This window comes from Platalea leucorodia (assembly GCF_965183815.1).
Source record: "Platalea leucorodia genome assembly, chromosome: 23".
Taxonomy (NCBI): domain Eukaryota; kingdom Metazoa; phylum Chordata; class Aves; order Pelecaniformes; family Threskiornithidae; genus Platalea; species Platalea leucorodia.
The window spans coordinates 3,381,018-3,404,021 of record NC_138845.1 but is presented as its reverse complement, the minus strand read 5'-3'; the positions used below and the strand labels follow the sequence as shown (position 1 = coordinate 3,404,021).

At 51.0% G+C, this 23,004-nt stretch overlaps 2 protein-coding genes across 14 annotated transcripts in view; one reads left to right on the top strand and one right to left on the bottom strand.

Moving 5' to 3' along the window:
- LOC309600249 (keratin, type II cytoskeletal cochleal) overlaps nucleotides 1-8,036 on the top strand; it is a 61,040-nt gene extending 53,004 nt beyond the window's left edge. For all 13 annotated transcript variants that reach the window (XM_082332400.1, XM_082332396.1, XM_082332398.1 and 10 more), the window contains 7 exons: nucleotides 2,137-2,197; nucleotides 2,707-2,802; nucleotides 3,581-3,745; nucleotides 3,887-4,012; nucleotides 5,211-5,431; nucleotides 5,959-5,993; nucleotides 6,801-8,036. In XM_082332400.1, coding sequence (XP_082188526.1) covers nucleotides 2,137-2,197; nucleotides 2,707-2,802; nucleotides 3,581-3,745; nucleotides 3,887-4,012; nucleotides 5,211-5,431; nucleotides 5,959-5,993; nucleotides 6,801-6,988 — 892 coding nt within the window. In that variant the 3' untranslated portion in view covers nucleotides 6,989-8,036. The remainder of the gene's footprint in view (nucleotides 1-2,136; nucleotides 2,198-2,706; nucleotides 2,803-3,580; nucleotides 3,746-3,886; nucleotides 4,013-5,210; nucleotides 5,432-5,958; nucleotides 5,994-6,800) is intronic.
- Nucleotides 8,037-14,075: 6,039 nt separating this feature from the next.
- Nucleotides 14,076-22,836, bottom strand: LOC309600185 (keratin, type II cytoskeletal cochleal-like; the record flags this gene model as incomplete). The annotated part of the gene is made up of 12 exons (XM_082332267.1): nucleotides 14,076-14,287; nucleotides 14,388-14,422; nucleotides 14,707-14,927; nucleotides 15,318-15,443; nucleotides 15,589-15,753; nucleotides 16,014-16,109; nucleotides 16,375-16,435; nucleotides 16,941-17,149; nucleotides 17,627-17,792; nucleotides 21,682-21,812; nucleotides 22,285-22,353; nucleotides 22,747-22,836. 12 exons carry the CDS (start codon nucleotides 22,834-22,836, stop codon nucleotides 14,076-14,078), a joined length of 1,581 nt encoding a protein of 526 aa, XP_082188393.1.
- Between the last annotated feature and the right edge of the window lie 168 nt (nucleotides 22,837-23,004).

Genomic DNA, 23,004 nt, shown 5'->3' with positions numbered 1-23,004 from the left:
CACTTGGGAGGAGTCCCATGAAGAAAGTAGCCTTTGTCCCAGCCGGTGCCCAACCCAGCTGTGCAGGGGAATGCCTATGAAAAAAAAAAAGGAAAGAAAAGAGGGAGCTGGCAAACTGGATCAAGCAGGAACTGAAAACAAACAGATCTGATAATCCCCAGGGTGTGTTTAGGGAAAGTCAATAGCCAGTGCTTCCCAAGGAGGTGTGTGGTAATGATGTTCCCCCAGCCCTGCTCAGTTACTGCTACTCTGTGCTCATCCACAGTTGTACTTTACACCTCTGCGAGGCAGCAGCAAGGAGCTGGTTTGCACCCAGAGGAATTAAGCTCTGAATTTAGTTGCATGTCACATGAACGCGAGGTGCACAGGCGCGTATGTATTCCTCCAGCTTACAGGGCCGTGTAGAACCAAACCCTGTATGTGTTAAGAGAAGGGAAGCAGGAATTAGGAGCCTAAGATGCTAGTGCAGCAGAGGGAGGGAGGATGTAGTAACTGGAGTTCAGAACCTGCTTCTCCCCATTTATATGAAGAAAATCTCATCTTCTAAGTAGCATACCTAAAGCCTGACTAGCTCTTTATGTCTTTGTTGCCTCTTTTTCATATGTCCCATTTACACAGTAATTCTCAGTTTACATCTGGGGTAAGGGAGGAGATTTATATGCACGAGGCTCCAGGGGATGAGATTCAGTCCCTTATTCCGTAACTGCATTGAGTAAGGGTGTGTTCAAAGGAAGCAGGGGTAGGAGCAGGCGGCGTTCGTGCTGCCCACGTGGCTTGGTGCGGAGCGTGCCAAGGTGCGGTAGTGCACTGAGCTTCCCCAGGCGTCCTCGGGAGCTAATGGAGAATATTGAAGGATTTGGCAGTCCGTTGACCAGCTTGGTGGAGCTTCCCCCAGGAAAGGAGGAATCTGTCAAACCATTCTAGAATAATTCAGTCTTTCTACCTGTCTCGGATTATCCGTTCTGTGCTGCAGGCTGTGCGTACGCGGCGCCATCATGTAATTTCCAGGTCATATATTGCTCTGCAATAGCAACGGATGCAGTTCATTGACTTCAAAAGGGACAAGGTCCATTTGTGCCAGTGTGGATGGGCAAGGTTCCAGTGTGGAGCAGAAGGGGAAGTACGTGAAAGTGAAGTAGCTCATGCTTTGGAAGGCAAATTACAGCACTACCCGTGCAGGGGCTGTGTAAATAAACAGCAGTGTTCTAACTTTGGCAACAGCAGTTCCGAAACAGCCAGAGAAAGTGGCTCCTGCTCTGTTCCTTGGATGACTTTCAGCATTCCTATAGCAGATTCTTGCTGTTTGCTTCGGCAGGGTGGCTGATGTGGAATGGTGTAAGGCAGGCTCTGGGATCCAGGCTTGCGAGTGGCACAAGTCAGTGAACTCCCATAAAGTCAATGGAGCGTGATTTTTATCTGCTGAGGAGCTAGCTCGTTACATCTAAAGCTGAACACCTAAGGAAGGGATGTAGCCAATATTAGAAGTTTGTGTGACTTTGAAGCATAACCACTTTGTGCAGAGTGAGAATAATTATACCCAGCTCTTACCAGGACAGCGGCGTGTGATTGACACCTGCAAAACGTTCTCAAAGGTCCGTAATAAGGAGGCGCACGGTGAAAGCAGCATGAGCAGGCACTTTGATCAGCATAGAGGAATTTGTTGAATCTCCTTGCATCCCTTCTGCATTTGTATTTGCTCTCTGGAGGGGCAAGTGAAAAAGCTGAGAGCCTCGGGACATAGACTGCCATCCTGCAGCTGTCCGCGACTGAGGATAAGGAGCAGAAATCTTAAGTGCAGTGAATTTTGACGAATGTGGGAAAGCATGGGTGAGAAATGCTTTCCAGGTTAGTGGTCACGGCGGTTTGAACCAGAGCAGCTTTCAGGCATCAGCTCATCTAAACAGTACCCTGGAACTGTGGCGTGCGGCTGGTACCTCTTGTGCAAATAATACACGTGCTGCAGGGGTACAGCAAGCCTCTGCCTGCTTGCTTGGGGCAGTCATAGGCTTTGCCGAGGTGGTTCATGAAGGGAGAAACGGAGGGAGAGAGACGGGAATCGGGGTAACTGTTTGCTGTGACATTTCTTCCTTTTACCCAGGCGCTAACTTCACACCAATCCCTTTTTTTTTCTGGCAGATACGAAGATGAAATCAACAAGCGCACGGCAGCAGAGAACGAGTTTGTGGTGCTCAAGAAGGTGCGTGCCATGGATATCCCCTGGGACTGGCCATATACGTTTGCAGCCCTTCTGCCCCCTTTGCCCCTACGCTCTCTTTGCTACAGCTGTGCCTAGAGACCTGCGGGTGGAGAATTACAGCTCTCAGGTCTGGCTGAAGGCTGCCTCTGTGTAGGCACTGAAGTCTCTATAGGAAGCCGGGAAGGAGTGCCAGATCCCATGGATATCATCGATTATGGCTATATCTTTCTTTGGGACATTTCCTAAGGCCTGCCCTGACTGTCCAAACTGACAGTGGACTTGCAAACACAGGTCCAGGGGACACTACAGAACATAGGGGATCCTGCGCACCAGCAATATTTAGTACACTGGTAGATAATTTTGGGGATATGGGGGGTTGTTGGGCAGATGCACAAGCAGACAGCTTGGGGAGCTCGATGGCCTCATGGCTGCTTTTGAAGCCATCAAAGGCTGGGTGGACTTAGTCATCAAAGCTACGGCAATCTCAGTGGATTATCACTCTTTTTTAGGATGTGGATGCCACCTACATGAACAAAGTGGAGCTGGAGGCCAAGGTGGATGCGCTGACGGATGAGATTAACTTCCTGAGGTCTCTCTATGAAGCGGTAAGGTCCTTTTGTGGCTGCTGAAGTGTAGCACCACCGGTGGGTGAAGAACAGGGAATGGTGACTGAGAAAATGAATGTGCTGTTTCCAGAGACAAGAAGGGTGATGGAAACGTGGAGTCTTCCCTTGCATAAGCAGAAATAAGCCTGCAAGTAAAGTGCACGTCCTGTGAATTGTCACAGTGATTTCTCCCTGTCTGGGACGTGAGATGGATTTATTGCAAATGTAGTCAGGACATGTGTTATTTTTGTGATGCTGTTAGTGTGAAAACAAGGAAAACCAGTGTATCATAGCCAGTGCTGTAGTGCTGGTGTGTGCTTGTGTGTTTGTGTGCTGTGTGAGAGAAAGAAAGGCAAGCTCCTTGTCCAGATGCCTTTATCTTACCCATTACTTGCAAGACAAGAGTTTGATTGAACTGGACACCTTGCATCCTCGGGCGAGGTGGTGGAATTTGGCCCTCGCTTTGTTGTGAAGCTGATGCTCAATTTTCTCAGACTAGCATTTCATGCTGGGTTCTTAGCGCAGGAGAGGGGTAAACTAATGTTGCTGTTAAAGTGCGGGTGATAAGAGGTAGCTCCATTTCTGCTGTTGTTTGTTACTGTGTCCTTTGCAAGGCTGATGTGATTCAGTTGGTTTCCTTCTAGTTAATGTTTTGATTGAATTCTTCTTATCTGCCTCCCTTTCCCATTTCTTCTCAGATTCTCTCTTTAATTGGCTTCCAAAAGAGAGGCCCTTAAAAATCAGTGATTAATGGTATTGTTTTTAATGCAATTGGCAGGAACTTCACGAGCTGCAGGCCCAGATTTCTGACACCTCCGTGGTGCTGTCTATGGATAACAGTCGAAACCTGGACCTGGACAGCATCATCGCAGAGGTCAAAGCACAGTATGAGGAGATTGCCAACAGGAGCCGGGCAGAGGCCGAGTCCTGGTATCAAAGCAAGGTGAGTTATGGGCGAGAGAAAGGCAGTTACAGCTTCTGTTACTACACGTATCCTGCGTGTCATGAGTGGGAGAGATTTTAGCTGGCTAATTGACTGCCAGCCTGACTCCATCCCTTTCTCTTATACCGTTCTGTGTCACAGTACGAGGCACTGCAGGTCACTGCTGGGAAACATGGAGATGACCTGCGCAACACGAAGAATGAGATCACAGAGATAAACCGAATGATCCAGAGGCTGCAGGGTGAAATCGAAAATGCGAAGGCCCAGGTAAGGAGCTGCGCTTGTTCTGCTGCTGCAGAGCAGTGGATTTAGCAGCAACAAGCGTGCCAGGGATCTGGGTGCAACACAACATCTGTAGAAGCGGTTTGGGGGTGGTTGCAATGCTCGCCTCAAAAGATGTCAGTTCTGCTGGAGGGAGAAACTGTGTTGTGACCTGGGAGCACAGGAAGGGAGTGATGCAGAGCCGCTTCCAAAGGGCAAGGCTGCATGTGGCCTCCCTCCCAGCCACCCGCATTCCTTGTACCCTTTTGCTTCTGGGATCTTTGTCCACTCCCTTTTAGCAGAAGGGAACACCATGTTTGGGCACATAAAAGAATTTTTCAGCTGTATGGGAGTTCTGTTTGCTTTCTCCAGGGGCTGTTATCACTTTATCAAACGGCTGGTGAAAGCCAGACCAGTGAGTGGTTCGGACCGTGTTCGGGTCTGAAGACTGGCTGTGAATAACCAGGGTGCACAAAGCTGGAGATAAGCCATTGTGATTCATCCACTTGTGTTTATTTGGTTTCAGGGCAGGGAGGCTTCAACACACACTTCCAAGCAAAGAGCTGACCCAGTGCAGCTCCCTTGAATAATGAATGAGAGTACAAAGCACTTGTGTTCATTGTGAGCCCTTCCTGCCAAACATGGGGCTTTTTCGGAGGTGCAGGGGACACAGCTGAGGGTGCGTTAGAGTGCCAGCTTGATGTGGCCCCACAGGGATGCTTTTGGGGTAGCTCTGCGTTGTTTTTTTAACTGCAGGTCTGCTCGAGTCCATGCTTGCCTCACATCAAAGCTTGCTGGAGACCAATTGGCTCTGAACAAGCTCTGGGGCATAATAGGAGGGAAAACCTGAGCTTGCATTAACCCTAAGTGTTGTGCTGTTGTGTGCGGTGCGGGTGGGCTGGGAAGCTGAGGATCACCTAAAGAAAGTCTTCCGAAAATGTAGCCAGTGGAGAGAAATAGGGTCTGCCTTTCAGAAGAACGTATCGTGGGATGAGATGAGCTTCCTTTGCAGGCTGAACTCCATCCAGTGCCCAAAAAAATGCGTAGGCATGAACTTCTAGGGATCTAAGTTGAGCAGATGGCTCCAGGGCTCTGCAGATACACAGAGATGGTCTGGCCAGTAGATGTCAGGAGTCCATGGGCAATGGTGTCTTCCACCAAGGAGGCGAGATGCCCACTGAGGTACCCTGCTCTGTCCCTGCAGCGTGCCAAGCTGGAGGCAGCCATTACTGAAGCCGAGGAACGTGGTGAGTTGGCTGTCAAAAATGCCAAGACAAAGCTGGAGGAGCTGGAGGCAGCTCTGCAGAAGGCGAAGCAGGACATGGCCCGGCAGCTCCGTGAGTACCAGGAGCTGATGAACGTCAAGCTGGCCCTGGACATCGAGATCGCGACCTACAGGAAGCTGCTGGAGGGCGAGGAGAGCAGGTGGGTGCGACCTGTGGGTTTTATGTGAGGAAGGGTCCGCCCTTTGTTCCCTTTGGGGACATTGTGAGGGCCCAATTCCAATTTCTGGAAGGAAATAGAGAAGAGAAAACCTTGCATTTTAAACTAATTTTTGGTCCTGAAAATGCTTTGGCTGAAGAGCCAAACTGGCAAGTTCTGGGGAAAACGTGATACTTTTGCTGAAAACACGCAAAGAAGAAAAAAGTTGTTTTCCATTCTATGTTCAATGCTGTGACAGAAAATTTCCAAGTGGCTCCAATCCCCGTGGAATTAGGGCAGAGCTTCCGTGGTCTTTCAGCCCTCCCCCAGGTGATAACAGAGCTTGTGAATGTAGGGCCGGAACAAAGCGCTGGATGGCACACTTATCTTGTCTGAATTATTTACACCAGCAGTAATAACTCGCTGCCATTGTCTTCATCCTCAGCGCCGAGGCCCTGGGGGAACACTGAGTAATGCAGAGTCTAACCCGTCCTCTTCCTTTTTGCCTTTGTGTTTTTCTTCTCCAACAGGTTGGCTGGTGATGGAGTTGGCAACGTCAACATCTGTGAGTTGATTTTATTATTTGTAATAGTTACAGATAGCCATATGCCTATAGAAAATGCAGGTGGGGACCAGCTGGGTCTGCGTGCGGGAGCCTCATCGTGCCCTGCCTTAGCTTCTGCAACCCAGTTACCCCCCTTCTTAAATGGGAGCCCCCCGAGACAGGAGTCGATGGTGCTGTTGGCTCCGCGGCAGACTTCAGCTCTAACTCATCTGTATGAAATCTAACTTGGGGGAATAGTGATCTTTCTTTCCTCCCATTTTTGTATGGAGAAAAATGTACTGATGAGAAAAGGCGTTGCCTGGATTGGAAGTTAGTGCAGAGGTGACGTTAGAGGGTGTCTTTCCAGCTTGGGAAGCGTTGCGTACTCACCTTGCCTGGACATCGGGCAGGTGCTGGTGTCTCAGAGACGCTGTCTACAGCTCTAAACCAGTGGCTCGACTTTTCATCCACTTAATTGCCACTGCTAGCTGGTGAACCGCGTGCCCCCAGGCTCTTTGGTGCACCAAGAGATGAGCTGAATGTGTTTATGATATGGGGTTCTCCATGCCGCGGGGGGTCCTGAGCCGGGCTGATGGAGGAGGAGATGGGCTGCTCAGCCCTCACATGCGTCTGGCTTAGCACAGAAAATAAATGCACTGGGCCAAAACGTAACAAGAGATTGGTAGCCTGGGCCCTGTGTTTTGCAGGAGATTGTAGAGAGTTTTCATCTGGTTGCTGCAATTTAAAGATGCCCTTTTTGTGAGGGTGCCAAGCTGGGTTCGAAGTTCCCTAACGCTCACGTTTGGTTTGCTTCTCTCTCTGCCGCAGCCGTGGTCAGCTCCAGCAGTGGAGGTGGCTATGCCGGTTCCAGTGGATTTCTGGGAGGAGGAATCGGAGGAAGCCTTAGCCTGGGAGCAGGCATGGGCAGCGGGGTGCTCGGCTTCTCCTCTGGAGGTGGCTCCAAATCCTACAGCATCACCACAACCTCATCCAGCAGGAGAAGCTTCAAGAAGTAACTACAGGAACGGGGATCAGCGGTACCCATTACGTGGGAGGAGGGAAACCATAGAAAGAAAAGTTTTGTTGCCTTTTATAGGACAAGTTGGCTGCAAAATTTCTGCAGTGATGAATGAATTGGAATAAGACATACCAGAGTACCTGACCCTGCCACATCGCGCCTAAGGCTTGATCCTGCACTGTTGAACTCAGTGGGAACCTTTCCACTGAGAGCAGGTTCAAGCCTGTAGGGTGAAATTTATCCAGTGAAGCAGGCGGTATAATGCTTTTGTTACTTGTGTGCTTGGTACCCCCTGCTCAGGGCTGGATTTCACCCTTTGAAGGTCAAAGCAATCATTTGAGTGGCAAGCTATTCCACAATTCTGCTGTGGTTTTGCAAAAGAGACCAGAAGATTATCTCCCTCTTAATGTGATTTGGAAGACTTTATTCCCTTAGGCTCCTCAGAAAATGCCAACCCTTGTTAAGATTTCAGCCTGGGTTTGTTTTCTTAAAGTATACCAAGAAGAAAACAGTGAAACTGTTTTTGGTTTCTCCTTATTTTCTTTGGAAATAGGCTCAGAAATGGAATTCAACAGTTCTCCTCTGACTGAACCTGATTTCTTACCAAAGGCAATGCAGACAGATTTACTTCCAGGTTCTTTATAGCGAAGTAACTCATAAACAAGTTTCCCCACCCATTCCCTCTCCTTAAAAGAAGCCCAAAGCTTAAGGGATATGAAGTTGCTTAAAATTATAAGTAGCACGCTAAAATGGGAGATAACATTCCCCATCCTTGGGCGTCTCTGTTTACCAGCCTATACTTCAAAGCGTATCCAGTGATATCTGGTGTCTTTACTACAGCTAGGGAAAAAGCGTGTTTTGTTGATGCATCATTACAATAACGACTTGTTCCTGCCAAAATGTGTCTTCAACTTAAACATGCCAGGGAAAATAGTTAGGTTGTTACTGCAGTAAGAAGAATTGTTGGATAAATAACTCAAAGAAACTGCACAGAATTGTTGTACTACGTGCTCAGCCATGTCCTAGCAGTGTGTCTTTAGTTGACGTTTTATACCTTTGTGATCTGAGACCTTGTCATGAGGCCGTTAATAAAGTTTCCCTATTGTGTGCTTCTTCAGTCCCAGACGAGTTCCTTGCCTGTGCAGCCCTGGATGCTCAGGAGCTCTGGAAAACACCCGGTGTTATCCCCTTCCCCCTGTCTCCAGAGCCTGCTCCTGGCCGGGTCCCCTGGAGCAGTGCCACGCTGCGGTCAGGGTCAGGATTTAGGGTTTGCTGCCTGCCCAGTCTTTCATTCCTGGGTGAATTTTACCCGCCTGCTTTGCACCGAGTCTGGGCAGCGGGATGATGGGACTGGTTTTGTTCAAGCGCTTGGCTTCAGCCCAGCCCCAGGCTGACGCTGACTGAGACCATCTTCCTCTGCTGAGCCGAGCGGAGCTAAACATTGGAGGAGACACCTCGCTTGCAGACGGCCAAAGCTTGGAGAGGTGAATCCAGGCCTTGCTGCATGAGGACAACTCAGTCCTGCTCCTTTTGGGGCAGCGTGGGGTGAGAAGGGCTCACCCCAGGGTGATTTGTGCTTGCTCCCACCCCTCTGGCAGGGCGATGGCGCAGACGCGTGGCCTGCCCTTGCTGGAGCGGCTGTTGCAGAAGCCATCGCCCCGGTGGGGATGGGGCCAGGCAGAGATTTTGTAGTCGCTGAGAAAAGCTGTTTCCTCCAGGATGAGGATGGCGACGAGGCTGCCAGGGCCTTGAAGGGTGCTTTACCCACCTGGGCACTACCCGGACCCCGTCGCTCCGGTGCCCAACGCAGTCCAGCACCTCGTGACTGAGCAAGCGCAGCGCTCAGCCTGTGCGTGGCTCTGCTACGCAGGCGGCACTAATGGCGGGGAGGGGAGGAACCCGGGGTGCCCAGCAGAGCCATGTTATCAGCGGCCCGGCACACCCAGCTCACGGCTTTTATGTCATAGCCAAAAAATCAAAATGAAACAAATGCCGTGAAGTGACTTGAAGAGCTCAAAGACAGACATTGCCCGGATGTTTTTGGCAGGGGCTGCCACTCTTTGCTGTCATTTGCATGGCTTTGTGATACTTAGTGAGGAATTGTGGGTCTCTCTTAACGTTATGAGAGGTGAGCAGGGCTCCATCGCTGCTCCCTCAGTTTTGGGGTATCAGGCTTGCAGCGCTGACCTGGGAAGGGGCAGCTGCAGGCTGCGCGGCTGCGGATTTTCCACATTCGCAGAACAACGTACGCCGCATAATGGCGCTGGGGAAGAGGGGATCTGCACGCTTCGGGAAACACCGTGAAGTGTCTTTGCAAGTCTGTGCAGACGGATGCACTTCGTGCTTTGTGCTCGTTCTTTGGATCCGGTCTTGGCTCGGTCTGGGGTCGTAAGTGGAGCTGGTTGAAATTTAATCTCTCCGCTGCAGAGCAGACGCTGATATTATGAAGGCAAAGTGCCCGGAATTAGCGTAAAAGCAGGTGTATTGAGAGTGTCTTGTTGACTGCAATTTCTGCAAGTTGGATTCAGGAGAAATAATTCAGCTTCAGAAGCAGCTTTGCAACAGGGGAGATTTTTGCACTTCTAGAGAAGGGAGGCAGACGCGACCCAGAGAAACCCAGCACCCACCGACTCCAGAGCCCTCCGCCGCCAGACTGCCTCCCACCGCTTGTCGGAGCGGCAGCTGAGCTTCCCGTGCCGCTGGGCAGGATGCCACTGCTGGGGAGAACAGAGGCAAAAAAGGATGATGATGGGAGCAAGCAGGTCGCAAAGGTATTAAGAGGTAGAAAAAGCCATCAAACGATCCATAAAGCAGTATTTTTTGTCCTCCCTGTTTTGCAGCAGTGACTAAGAAGTATAGCAAGCATCTAAAATGTGGATAAAATCATACACGGACAAAGGATGTTTGTGTTGGTGCGGGGCCAGGAACGTGCCTGGTCCGGACGTCGGGGTGACCCGGGAAGCTGCTGTGGTTCATGGAGCAGCCGTGAATTTGGGCTCAGAGAATTTAGGGAAACCTGGAGGTTATTTAGCTTTGCAAATGTGAGTTGAGGGAAAGATGGAGCCCAGTAGAGAGCAAAAGCAATTGCAGAGGGCAATTCCTCCTCGAATGGGCAAGTCCTTTGACCCATCTGGTGGCATCTCAGGGACGCTATTCTCTTCGTGCTTTGGGGCAGGGTACGGCCAAGACATCCCTCCCAGCCCCGTTTTCCCTCCTGGTATGATGTAGGCAGGTGATAGGACACAGTCAGCAGCACATCCATCTTTCTGTACTCAGCCGTGTATTTTCAGCCTTCCACAGTACAACTCCAGAACTGGACGCGTTGCCTTCAGCACTGAAACGTCTCAAAGCTCTTCGTTGTTATCACATCAGTTAAACGTCTTTAGTAGCTCTGCCCCGGCGTGAGCATGTTCATGGCTGGGGAGGTTGCTCCATGCGTGCGCTTTACTCACAGGCATTAAAGGTGCCCAGCTGATTTCAGCTGGGCGGTCAGCAGTACTTCTTCTTTCTGTGCAAGGAAATCTTGCTGCTTCCTCAGCTCATAAGAGCAGTGAAATTGCTTTTTTTCCTTCTTACGGTGTTGATGGTTTCCGCGCAGGTGTAAAGCCCAGCTATGCCTGCCAAGGCTCAGAGCGCTTCAGCTTCTGCCTCTTGCTCTCTGCAGGGTAAAATGCACAATAATTAAGTATACTTTATAATACTTATCAAGCATACTTGATAATACGCTTTGTAAATCTAATACTTCAAGCGAATACTTCTTTGCGTGTTTGTTCTACCTCTGCTTACTCTTGGCCTCTGTATTTCTCCCCTCCTGGTGAGCTGTCCTGATTTTCTCTCCCCAGTTAAGCGCCCCAGCCGAACGCTGTGTTCCCGCTGGCCACCCCAGTGTTTCCTTCTGGGCCGCGTCGCGGGACGCGGTCGCTTTGCTCCGTCCGCCTCCCCCTGCGGCACTGCTGCACCACCAGCTGCGAACCCCGGGCTGCGAGGTTGGACATGTGTTACTGTAATAGCAGGACTGAGGTCACGGGCAGCGCGGCTCTGTCTGCAGATGTCGGAGTGTTTTACAAAGGAGGTAAGTTCTGTTCTTCTCTGTAGGGAAACTGAGGCAGAGGAAGGGTGAGGACTTGGATGCAACCAGGCCTGGGAAGGCAGCAGCAGGTGGTGGGGAGCTTTCTTCAGTTCCCTGGTGTTTAAGCTGCTTTTGCTTTGGTTTCCATCAGTTTTTCAGTAACTACCAAGGCCAAAACCCTGCTCTGAGGTTGATTTTGATTTTCATCTTGTGCTTAAAACAAATTAAATGGCACGAAACCAGTATGGGCTGGGCTGAGTCCCCAGCTCCCACTGGGCAGGGAGGAGCAAGGTGGGGGGGAAACAACTCCTATCCTGGGAAGGCTTCCACCTGGGATGCCTAATGAGCTTGATGGGAAGCCTAATTGGCTTGATGAGGTTATAAAGGACAACACCCCATGCAATAGCGATGATGAGAGGTTCTCCAGCCTCTTGCTGGAGATGGTGGCACTTTGCTGGAGCAGCCGCAGCCTGGGAAGAGGTGCGCAGGACGGGCTGGGAGTTGGGTCCGCTTTGCCTCCGGGGTCGCTGCAATGGCGCTGTGCCCTGTTGGAGAGCTGAGCAGGACCTGCTCTGGTGCCGGGATGAGAGGAAGGACGAGGGGGTGTAAAACCGTCCAGCAGCTCCTCGTATATGGCTTTCAGGAGTTCCCAGGCAACTCGAGGCAATCGGTGATGGTTTTAAGGGGATTTAGCAATCAATGATAGTAATAAAAAGTGTCAGTTAGCTTTATGCAAATCGCTAGAGCATCTTTGCTTAGTCAGTACCCTCTAAATGTTCTTGTTTGTTTGTTTTTCCTGGGGGAAAAAAATCATCTGGGGCTCCACCCTGTCCTAATGAAGACATCTAACCTGGGAAGCACCTGCCTCCCGCGCCTCGCTGGCAGCCGCTGTGCCGTAAACCCTCGGCATGGGCTGGAACGGGTCCTGCTCCTTCTGTGCAGGTGTGAGGAAGAAGAGAGCTGTACTTCCCACTCAGCGGTGCTCTGGAGGGAGGCTGTAGCCCCCTCCTTGCCTAGCTGCTCACGTGCGTGGAGAACAGATGTGCTGGGGGTTAGACAAGCTTGAGAAGCGGGCCTGTGTGAACCTCATGGGGCTCAACAAGGCCAAGGGCAGGGTCCTGCACCTGGGTGGGGGCGACCCCCGGTGTCAGCACAGGCTGGGGGATGGAGGGGTGGAGAGCAGCCCTGAGGAGGGACTTGGGGGTGCCGACAGACGAGAAGCTGGCCACGAGCCGGCAACGTGTGCTCACAGCCCAGAAAGCCAAGCGTCTCCTGGGCTGCATCCCCCGCCGCGTGGGCAGCGGGGCGAGGGGGGGATTCTGCCCCTCTGCCCCCTCTGGGGAGACCCCCTGGAGCCCCGCGTCCAGCTCGGGGGTCCCCAGCACGGGAAGGACGTGGAGCTGTGGGAGCGGGGCCAGGGGAGGGCACGGAGACGATCCGAGGGTGGCCCAGCTCTGCTGGGGGGACAGGCTGAGAGCTGGGGGGGTTCAGCCTGGGGAGGAGGCGGCTGCGGGGAGACCTCACTGCGGCCTTGCCGTGCTTAAGGGGGGCTGAGAAAGATGGGGACAGGCTTTTTAGCAGGGCCTGTAGCGATAGGACAAGGGGGGCTGGTTTTAAACTAAAGGAGGGGAGATTCAGACTGGATGTAAGGAAGAAATTTGTCACGCTGAGGGTGGTGAGACACTGGCAGGGGTTGCCCGGAGAGGTGGGGGATGCCCCGTCCCTGGAAACACCCAAGGCCAGGCTGGAGGGGGCTGCGAGCGACCTGATCTGGTTGTGGATGTCCCTGCACATGGCAGGGGGACGGACGGGATGGCCTGGAAAGGGCCCTGCCAGCCCAAAGCGTTCTAGGATTCATTCTCTGGGAGACCATTGAGGAGCGGTGTCTGGGTTAGGAAGGAAGAGCTCCCCGCGGATGGAGGCCTTGGCCTGGGCCTGGTTTAGACCCTTTGCTCTAATGCCCTTTTGGCATTGAGATCCTGGAGCAGAGACAGGAATTAACCCTCCTTTCCCCAAATGAAGGTGTCGAATGAAAGTAACTGAGTTGCTATGTCAATTTATTGGAGATGCAAGACTAAAACTAGGATGAAAGCTGCTGGCAAAATATCAGGTCGTTAGAAATAAATCCCTGCCTCCTCTTTTTTTTTCCCAAATAGGGTTAATGTACTTACACTAGCAGTTCAGTGCGCTAGGTACTGGACAACTGGGAAGGCAATGGATGCTGGTCCCATGCGTTTAAGGTTGGGTTTGGATCCCTTGAACGAGATCACAGGGGAGCTTTGTGTCCTAGGGCCAGATACGTCGATGGATCAGTCCCTTTCATACCCGACAGTGGACTCTGGCCCCCAGACTCTTCAGTTATGATGGCATTTATGGCAACAGATGAGCCAGACCATTAAAAACCCAGAAGGAAAAGGAAAGTTGAGGATCAGTTTCAAAACAGGTAATGCAAGTACATAAGCAAGCTACCTTCAAACAGCAACAGCCTTTGAAATCTCTCTTTTGGGGCAAATAATCAATGAAATCGATGCAATGTGTAGGGAAACTGCAAGCTAGGCAATTTTGGGTGAGTTCTGCTCATGCCAGGGGTGTATGTGTAATCTAAAAGGCTGGCTGAAAAAACTAGGTTGATCCAGAGTGAGAGCTGCTAAGAGAACTGGCCTGGATAAAGCTCTTAAGTAGAAGGTGTCCTCTCTCATGCTTCATTTTAGTCCTTGAATCTGCAGGAGTGGAAAGGCCAGGGAACTACACCAAAGGCATCTTGTTTTAACTGCGTAACGGGAGCGATGAGGGGGATTTTAGCCCTTCTTGCTCCTAGATTCCTTAACAGAAATAGCAAAACTCGTGACCATGGGAAAGCCCTCTTTACTCTTTGTGTGCCCATGGATGGAAAATGGGTGTGCAGCCTGGGGGAGCTGGGTGCACTCGATCCGCCTCTGGCCTGGCTGTTGCTGTGTGTTGGCAGAAAGGCGGGCGTGTTGCGTTGTTTCCAGCCTTGCCATTTATCTACAGCTCTTTACATGTTGCTCCTGGCTGACTTGGTCACGGACATCACCTTCACGTGGGAGCTCCTCGTGCTCCTGCTGCTACCACCGTCGCTGCCGCTCACCGCTGTGCCGCAGAGCCCCACGCTGCTGGCCCAGCACGCGTTCCTGTTGACTGACGCTTGGGCACTTGCAAAGCCAGGCTCTGGGCCACAGGCGAGACCTCCCTGCGAATGGCAGACAGCTGCAAAAGGCAGAGCAAAGCTGACTTTCAGCTTAGGGAACCCCTGGGAGCAAAGGCAGAAAATGCCTGAGTTTGGTAGAAGGTGAATACTCCAACTTACGGATGTTGACAGGGAAGCCTTCTTTTTCACAGAGCCTGTAGAGAATGGGAAAAGGTTGCACGTTATCAATCTGCGTTCAAATGCGAAGCCCTTTAGTCTCAGCCGTGAGCCTGACCCTCCCTAGCCTGTCTCTTGGAGGCGGTAGGACTGGCTGTTTGGGTGGAGGTCTATTAGGACTGATAGGAAGAACTGATCTGCATCAGAGCTGCGTAGACGACTTGCAGCATGGCAGCTCCAAAACAGCACTGGCCGCTTGTTTTTCCTTTCAACACATGCATCTGAAGTAGCTTGTGCAGCCCTGCCAGGGTCTGTCACTCACCTGCTCTCCTCTCCTTCCAGCAGCTTCCTATAGGTGACGATCTCGATGTCCAGGGCCAGCTTGGCGTTCATGAGCTCCTGGTACTTGTGGAGCTGCTGGGCGAGGTCTGCCTTGGTCTGCTGCAGGGCTGCCTCCAGCTCGGAGAGTTTGTGCTTCGCATCCTTGACGGCCGTTTCCCCACGCTGCTCAGCGTCGGCCACGGCGGCTTCCAGCTTGCAGCGCTGCAAGGAGCGAGACCCGGTCAGTCTTAGCTGTCTCTTCCTATCTTCAAACGTAATGCATGATCAAGAGATGGGTTTAAAGTCTGGTTGGGCATTCAGCCCAGCAGTAAGATGAGCACGCGGCCCCGCTGGCAGGGGCTTGAGGGGGCTGGACATGCGTTTTCAGTGTTCCCTCGTGTTGCTCACAGGGGATGGGATGCTGTAACTGCATCTGCCTTCGGGTACTGCATGAGCTGGGCTTTAATGCAGCCCTAGTTGAAGCAGCAGAGTCCCAGCTCATGAACACCCTTTGCAAGGTGCTACAGCACCATTTAATTTAGTTGTGGGAGCTCACAGGAACAGCAATTCACTCTCTGCCCTGCTGAAATAGCCCGACCTGGCTGTGCTCACCTGGTCCTTGGTGCTCCTGACTTCTCCGTTCAGTCTCTGGACTATCCGTGTCAGCTCAGCTACCTTGTTTTTTGTCTCTCGCAGGCTGTCAGCATTTCTGCCTGCAGTGACTCGCAGCTCCTCCAACTAAAAAAGCCCAAAAGACATCATTGCATATCCCAAAAACACATGCTTTGTGTTAAATCAGAGCAAATCAGGAGGGTGAGGGGTGTTTCTCTGGGTCTGAAGAGAGAAACTGCACCCAAACCTTCCCTTTGCCAGGTTTTCTCACCTTGCTTTCGTGCCAGGCCTGCGCTTCTGCCCGGCTCCTGTGGGCAACGTCCTTGTACTGAGCCTTGACGTCTGCGATGATGCCATCCAAGTCGAGATCTCGGCTATTGTCCATCTGCACGACCACCGAAGTATCTGAGATCTGGGCCCGCAGCTGGTGGATCTCCTGGTGGCGACATGGGGTTGCGCTGGTCAGAGAGATGCCGTGCTCCAAGTCCAGCCCCCAGCTGACGTGTCCCCCGTGTTGTGCCACTCTGCCCCCCTTTGCGGTGACCAAGCAGAGAGGAACTGCGTGTCTCACCATTCAGCGCAAGCGATGACCACCGCCCTGCCTTACCCCCTCTTCCCCTGTCCTTTGGGATAAGCAACTTCAAAATCCAGCTGGGAAATGCAAATGACGGGTGGAGCAATAGGGAGGCTTCTTACCTCTTCGTAGAACATTCTCAGGAATTCAACCTCTTCTTTCAGGCTTTCCACCTTGGCCTCCAGCTCTGCTTTGTTTAAGAAAAAACAGTCGGCGTCCTGGAGATGCATTGGGGATAGAAGAAGGAAGTTTGTTAGCGAGAGCAGACTCGGGGCTCCCCTTGGGGTGAGGGACTTTCAGTGCTGGTACCGGGACCGTGCGCCAGCTCCCAATTACACAGTTGCTGCTGATTTGAGTTCAAGCAAACCCAAGCACCAGCTCCTGCTCGTACTTGTTTTGTGTGCTGCTTTTGGGAAATAAATCACTGCGTGCACCCCAAAGACCTGAACCCAGAGAGGAGAGTTCAAACAGCCCCTTGCTCACCTTCTTCAGGGCAGTAAACTCACTCTCGGTGCACGTCCGCTGGCTGCATTCGTCCTTGTACCTGCGTGGGAAAATGGGAGATCTTGTTTGAGTTCAGCGCAATTACGTCTTTGTTGGGGTTTCTGCAGGCCTTCTTTCAAGAAGTGAAACTCCTAATTTTTTTCCCTTCTCCCCAAACAATGTTTTGGGATGCTTTGCTCTTGTTTCGTAGCCCATGGGAAAGCAAACATGTTGTCAGAGAGGTTTCTGCGTCTTTACAAATTTGCAGCAGAACTGTTTTCATTTGACCTCTGCAACAGCAAATAGCTGCCCAACATTTCTAAATGTTAATTCCTTGAATTAGGAAGGAGAAAAAGAGAACCTGGAAGAAGGACATCCTCTGTTTCCTCCATCTCTCTGTAAATTGGGACCTTGTTTTATATACTGAGATCCTGGTAGATCTCTCCATCTACCTACCAGTTCTCTGGGAACCATTGACTACCACGAAAAGTTCGGTCTCTGCCTGTTTACAAATCTCAAACAACATCTTGAGCCCTACACTCACATTTCTTATTTTTTTTACTTACATTTTCCTGTTGGTTTCCAAAACCTGCTGTGCTGCTTTCAGGTCTGTTTCTAACTGGGCTCTGTTGCACCCCAGTGCTTCCAGCTGCTTCTTCAAGTTACCAGTATAAGCCTCTAACGTGGGCATGATGGTATTCTTGCAGGTGTTTTGACCCTGCAGAAAGCTCCACTTGGTCTCCAGCACCTTGTTCTGCTGTTCCAGGAGTCGAACCTGAATTCCAGAAAGCAAAATAGGAAACAAGATGAGGATTAAGGGCTTGTGAGAGCCAGTGTCTGTGCAACAGCAGGGAGATGTGTGCTCCTGCTCTTGATACATGTGAACGCAGCGTTTCCTAATCCAGTGTGCTTTTGTGCGTAGGCTGCTTCTGGGCCACCCGTGGGGAAATGCACAAAAATCTAAGCGCTTCTAGAAAGGGGAGATTTGCAATAAATTGGGGATGTGCAGAGAGGAATGGGCAACTGGTTTTAGCTCGTTCCCTCCCTGCAGTCAGGCCTAGAGATCAGATCAATAGTGCCTGGACACTGAAGCTTCCCCAGTGGCTCATAAAGACCTTGGTGCTCAACTGGAAGTTGCCCTCTGTGTCTAAAATGAGTTGTCTTACAAGGGTTTCATGCCCTTTCCATGCTAGACGCCTCACTTGGACTCTAGTGCCTGCAAACTGGAGCTGAGGAGGGGTTCCCAGCTCACCTTGTCAATGAAAGACGCAAATTTGTTGTTGAGGGTCTTGATCTGCTCCTTCTCTTGGTACTTCACCGTTTGCATGTTGGGATCAAGTTCCAGTCTGAGCGGTTGGAGCAGTTGCTCGTTGATGGTGATGAGTGTGATGGTGCATGGCTTGGAGACTCCATGAACCCTGTAGCCAAAGCCAGCACCTCTGTAACCAAACCCTGTGCCAGCTGCACCAAAGCCATATCCACGTCTTGGAGGAGGACATCTTCCAACAGCTATTCCGGGCCTGGAGAATGCCACGCAATCAAGACTTCTGCTGCTGAAGCAACCCAAACCACAGTAGCCCATGCCACCACCCCAGTGACACAAGGCAGTGCCGAAACTACATCGATTCCTGAGAAGAGCGGCAGAGGAAGAGCTGCAATTCCTGATGGCGTGGCCGGAGCGGGTGCTGTAGGAGCAGCAGGACATGGCTGCTGGTGGGAGAGGGACTGGTGCAGGCGATGAGCTGGGAGGAGATTCGAGGGTGCAGTTCCCTCTGACCACAGTGGAGCACCTTCTTCCTTTTATTTGCGTGGAAAACGGGGCGAGGCTGCATGAAACTTCCACAAAATGTTTATGATGCAAAGAATGTGAACTACTTAGCATATGCCGCGCTTACCAACAGAGAAAGCAGCAGCACGTTTGCCCCATAAAGGTTTGAAGAACGCTGTTAAGTCAGAGGGGTCATGTTCAGGTCTTGTGTAATAGCAACAAAAAATTAGGGGAGTCGTGCTGGGGGAATCGTTTTCAGGAGACATGGTAAAAATTGCACATTCCCCTTTCTTTAGGTTGGACAAAGTGGAACTGAGCCTTTGCAAATGTAAAATGCTTTTCTATCAAAGGAGATCTTTAAGTTTTGCTGTGATTCAACCTACTGTTTAATAAAAACTATCGATTATAAATGTGAATTTACTGAGAACTAATGAACAAAGTCTCGCCGGCAGGTTAGGGGTAAATGACCATGTTTTGTTGATTCTGCCTATAAAAAGGCAACGTGTTTTAATGCCAGGGAAACACCTGTGGGGCCAAATCTGTTTCTCAAGGTGATTTTTGTGCAGGTTGCTGATATGAGTCTTTTCCAACCTGATAATATATCTGGGGGGAATTGCTGATTAGGTGAAATTGAAACCGATGCGTGGAACACGGTAGCTTTTGCAGATACTCTTACTGGCCCAGTCCTCAGGAAAGTGGCGTCTCCTCCTCCCCTCGTCCCTCAACTTGAAGGCTGGGTTCCCACCTGGTCTGGGGCAGGGCCAGGCTTGGTCCTTCGCCTCCTACGTTGGGCGAGTGCCCTCATTGCGGCGTCAGGGCTCAGACTTGTCCTGGCTTTGCTGTTCACACGCGTGTGTGTCCAGGTCCTTGGAAGAGCCGGGATAGCGTCGGTGCCCGCGTCGCTGTGTGGGAGGGCAGCGTGTTTTGTAGGGGCAGGGTGGAAGTTCCAAACTAATGATTTTGTTTTGTTTACTGCATTTCTTTCCCCTTCCCTATTCAGTGGTTGGTTACAATTGCAAGCCAAAATTACCAGCTTTGCTGATGGAATCTGGGAGCTCTTGGACACTTCGGCTCCAAGGCTCACAGGCATCCTTAGGGGAACGGGGCATGAGAAGATCTGGAGTTAATCTTGGGATTGTCCTCAATCCTCATGTGTCAGACCACGTTGCTCCAGACTGTAGTTGTATTTCATGGCTCTCTGGCTGCATCTCTTCTCTCCACGTTGTCATCCTAGGAAACGCTTTCTGCTTTTGATGAGACAACTGACACCAAATGCAACTCTACAGCGCTTTGGGACAGAAATGTGAGGACAGGGGTTGCAGGAGGCTGGGCTTGCAGGGAGCCTGACCCAACAGGAGAGAGGGACAGGGCATAAAGCTGCAGATTCTCCCATGCAACGGGGAGAGGCAGCTGAATACGCTGTTGAACAGGCTTCAAAAAGCCCCAAAATGTTTTGAGCTAGCTCAATTAACCCAAATAGTTCAAATCAGGTTGAGCACGTTGGGAGTGAGATGTTTTGGTGCTACATTTTTTTTTTTAAATGGAAAAACTGCAATTTAAAAGAAAAAAAGAAAAAGGTTTTGTTTCAGAAAAACTTTTCGATGGGAGAATTCCTCCTCTTCCTTCCTCTTCAGAGCGGGAAAATATCCCCTGGGTTTGTTCCTGTTCTCGTGCTCTCTCGCATCCCAGCTGCACGCACGCAGTCTGGCTGGAGTCACTCCTAGCAGCTCCGTCATAGCACAGTGGTTTTAGGCCCCCAGGGAGTTTCCCCCCCCTTTCCTCCCGGGTTTCGGGGATTAGGTGCAGGGCTATGATGTTCACTGAGTGACGGACACGGGGGGAGCGTGGTGGGTGAGATGGGTCGCGGCCTGATCTCACCCCCCTCCCTGTTCCCATGGACCAGCTCTGCACCCCACATTTTCCAAAAGCCAGTGGGTCTCCTGGGGACTCCAATGAGCGATGGCCGTGGCCTCGATTTGCCTTTGGGTTTGGTGGTTTTGTTATTTTTTTTATATTGTCTCGTTAATGTGTGTTTCGTAACTCTGAAAAGAGGAGCTCTACCATGTGATCTCAGATTTGCTGTGTCCGTTTTTTGGGGAGAAATAGAGGAAAAAACAAGGCAAAGGCAAACAACAAACATCACAGAGGAATCGGATGTTCTAGGTAAGACTCCTCTGCTCCCTTTGATTTTTAACTTTTTGCAATCATGTCCACACGCTGGAGGAGCAGAAACTTATATCGCTTAGTGTTTTTAACCCAGGTAAATGGTTCCTTATTACCTACGCGGTGCTTACTGTGCACTGCCTGGTTAAAAGAGCAATGCTGCACAAGCTTTGCTAGACCTACGCAACCCAGGAGGAACAGGCAAACTTTGGGAAGAGCCTATTTGTAAAACTACAGCATAAAGTGATGAAAAGAGCAAGTCTCCTAATGGTAGTGAATGTGGCAGGGAATCAGCGACGTGGACTGGGCTGAAAGCTTTACAATCCGCCACGTGGTTTCTGTGTGTGCTGCTAGCAGGCTGCTGCTGATACGAACTGGTGGAGTGAGGACCCTCCTGTCAATGCTTGTTGGTTTTCTTAGTGTTTTGACCTGTAGGAGGTTGTAGAGTTTGACGTTGGAGCTCTTCCCGCGCCTCCCATGGTGGTACAAGGAGCACAGATGTCTCCAGAGTGGGTGATGATGCTTTTGCCACAGACACCTCCTCCGCTCACTAGACCTCTGCTCCTGAGTACGGATCTGCTGCTGGAAGAGTAGCTGCCGCCAAAGTGTGGGTCGGTATCGCATCTGATTCTTCCTGGGGATCGACACACAGCTGCAAAGAAAACATTTCAGCTCAGGATTTCCATCCTACGGAGGAGATCCTGGGGGACTAGTAGGAACAGGGATTTGTCTGGTACTTAAAAATATTCACAGGGCAGCCACCGTCTACACACAACCTTAGGGGAACGGGGAAAATGGAGATGTGTAAAAACCAAAGTCCCTATTTAATGTGTGTCCCTATAACTGTCCGATAATTGGGAGGCTTGGGGATGTGGGAAGCTGCCAGCAGGCCAGGCGCTTCGGACCTGCCCTGACTCAACTGCTCCGCTCATGCCCGTGAGGAAGTTTTCCCGAGTCCAGTGTCATGCCCAAGCAGGGAAAGGGTTTTGCTCTGGCTCTGTGTCTGTAAGCGTGAGCAAGTCCTGGCCAAGGGCTTTCCCTCTGTCCCCTCAATTAGCCCACGTGTGAACAGGAACCCAGTCATTTCGGCTGGGGTGGCCAAGGTGGCCAGGCACGGCTGTGGCTGAGCTTTTGGATTGATGAGACCTGAGGCTACGCACAACGTCATCTTTATTCATGCAAGGCCTTCCATTTGGGGGGAAAATCTAAGTGCCTGAGTGCATTAGGAGCTTTTGACTTTGTAAGGTGTTTGGGTCCATAAATGCTGGAAAGTGCTTTGGGAAGTGTCACCCCCTAGGACTTTGGGTCTCGGTGGGATTTGCTGCAGTTACAGAGGCGGTACTGTTTCTTCCTTGTAGGGTTGTACGAGCACCCACCGGCTCTCGTCTCCCTCCAGCAGCTTCCTGTAGGTCGCAATCTCCATGTCCGGGGCCAGCTTGACGTTCATCGGCTCTTGGTGCTCATGGGCCATGTCCTGCTTTGCCTTCTCCAGCTCGGAGAGTTTGCACTTTGCATCCGTGATAACCACTTCCCTGTGCTCCGCAGCTTCACCAGTGGCTCCTTCCGCTTTGCATCACTGCAGGTAGGAGATTTTCATTGCTGCCACTTATTTGCATGTGCTTTGAATAGTTCAGAGCTGTTGAATCTGCCCGTCTGTGTGTTCATCCACCTGCGCTTTGTTGTATTTTCAGGCTCTATAGATAAACCTTTAACTCTAGGATGATTCTCTCTGCCTAGCTCAGACTTTGGTGTATGTGTTGTCTTCTCACTGCAGGTCTCCACTGATGGTAGTTCCGTTATTAGCCATAACAGACCATGTTACTCTCTACTCTGGGTTACCAGCAAGGCTTAGAGTTGAGCAGCTGCCATGTATTTCACCAAAACTGACTTTATTGCTCCCTCGCTCTAGCAGAGGAGTTTTGGAAAGCCACAACCTGGGAATGGCGATTGACACGTTATTGCCCCTGAGTCATCCTTACCTGGGCTTTGGTGTTTTTACATTCTCCAGTCAGTCTCTGAATCACCCAATTCAGCTCCACGATTTCATTCTTTGTATTACGCAAGCTGTCGTCGTGTTTGCCAGCAGTTTCTCTCAGTTCCTCATACCGAGGAGAGAGAAAATGCAAGGAAAATAAATACCAGAGTGAGGAGGTGCGTCAGTAATTAAACCTACTACGTGATTCTGGGTCCGCAGTCCCAGATCTTGAGCTTTAAGGCAAAAACCTTTGTCACTGGGGGACACGAATGACTCATTTACACAGCAGCAGCTCTGTGTATGAAGGCATTAACAGAGGATGTATCACACATAGGGAAAACGTGGCAGGTGGCTAAGAAAACGGACCTTTAAAAAGCCTGTTCAACCCAAATTAGGAAATCTGAAGAAGCAGGGCCCTTAGCAGACGTGGGGCATAAATACTTTTGTGAGAGTCATCGTGACTCACCTTGCCGTAGTACCAGGTTTCTCCATCGGACTGGCTTTTTTTGGCAATGTCATCATCTTGGGCTTTGACATCAGTGATGATGTCATCCATGTCCAGGCCTCAGCTGTTGATCATTTGCACAGTAACAGAGGTGCCTGAAATGGGTGCGTGGAGCTGAGTGATTTCCGAGGGGTGACGGCAAGGTTGTCAGTCATCTGCACCGAGGTGCTTTCCCTGGGGATCTCCATGGTGTGGAGACAAGGAGATGCAGTCGGCTCC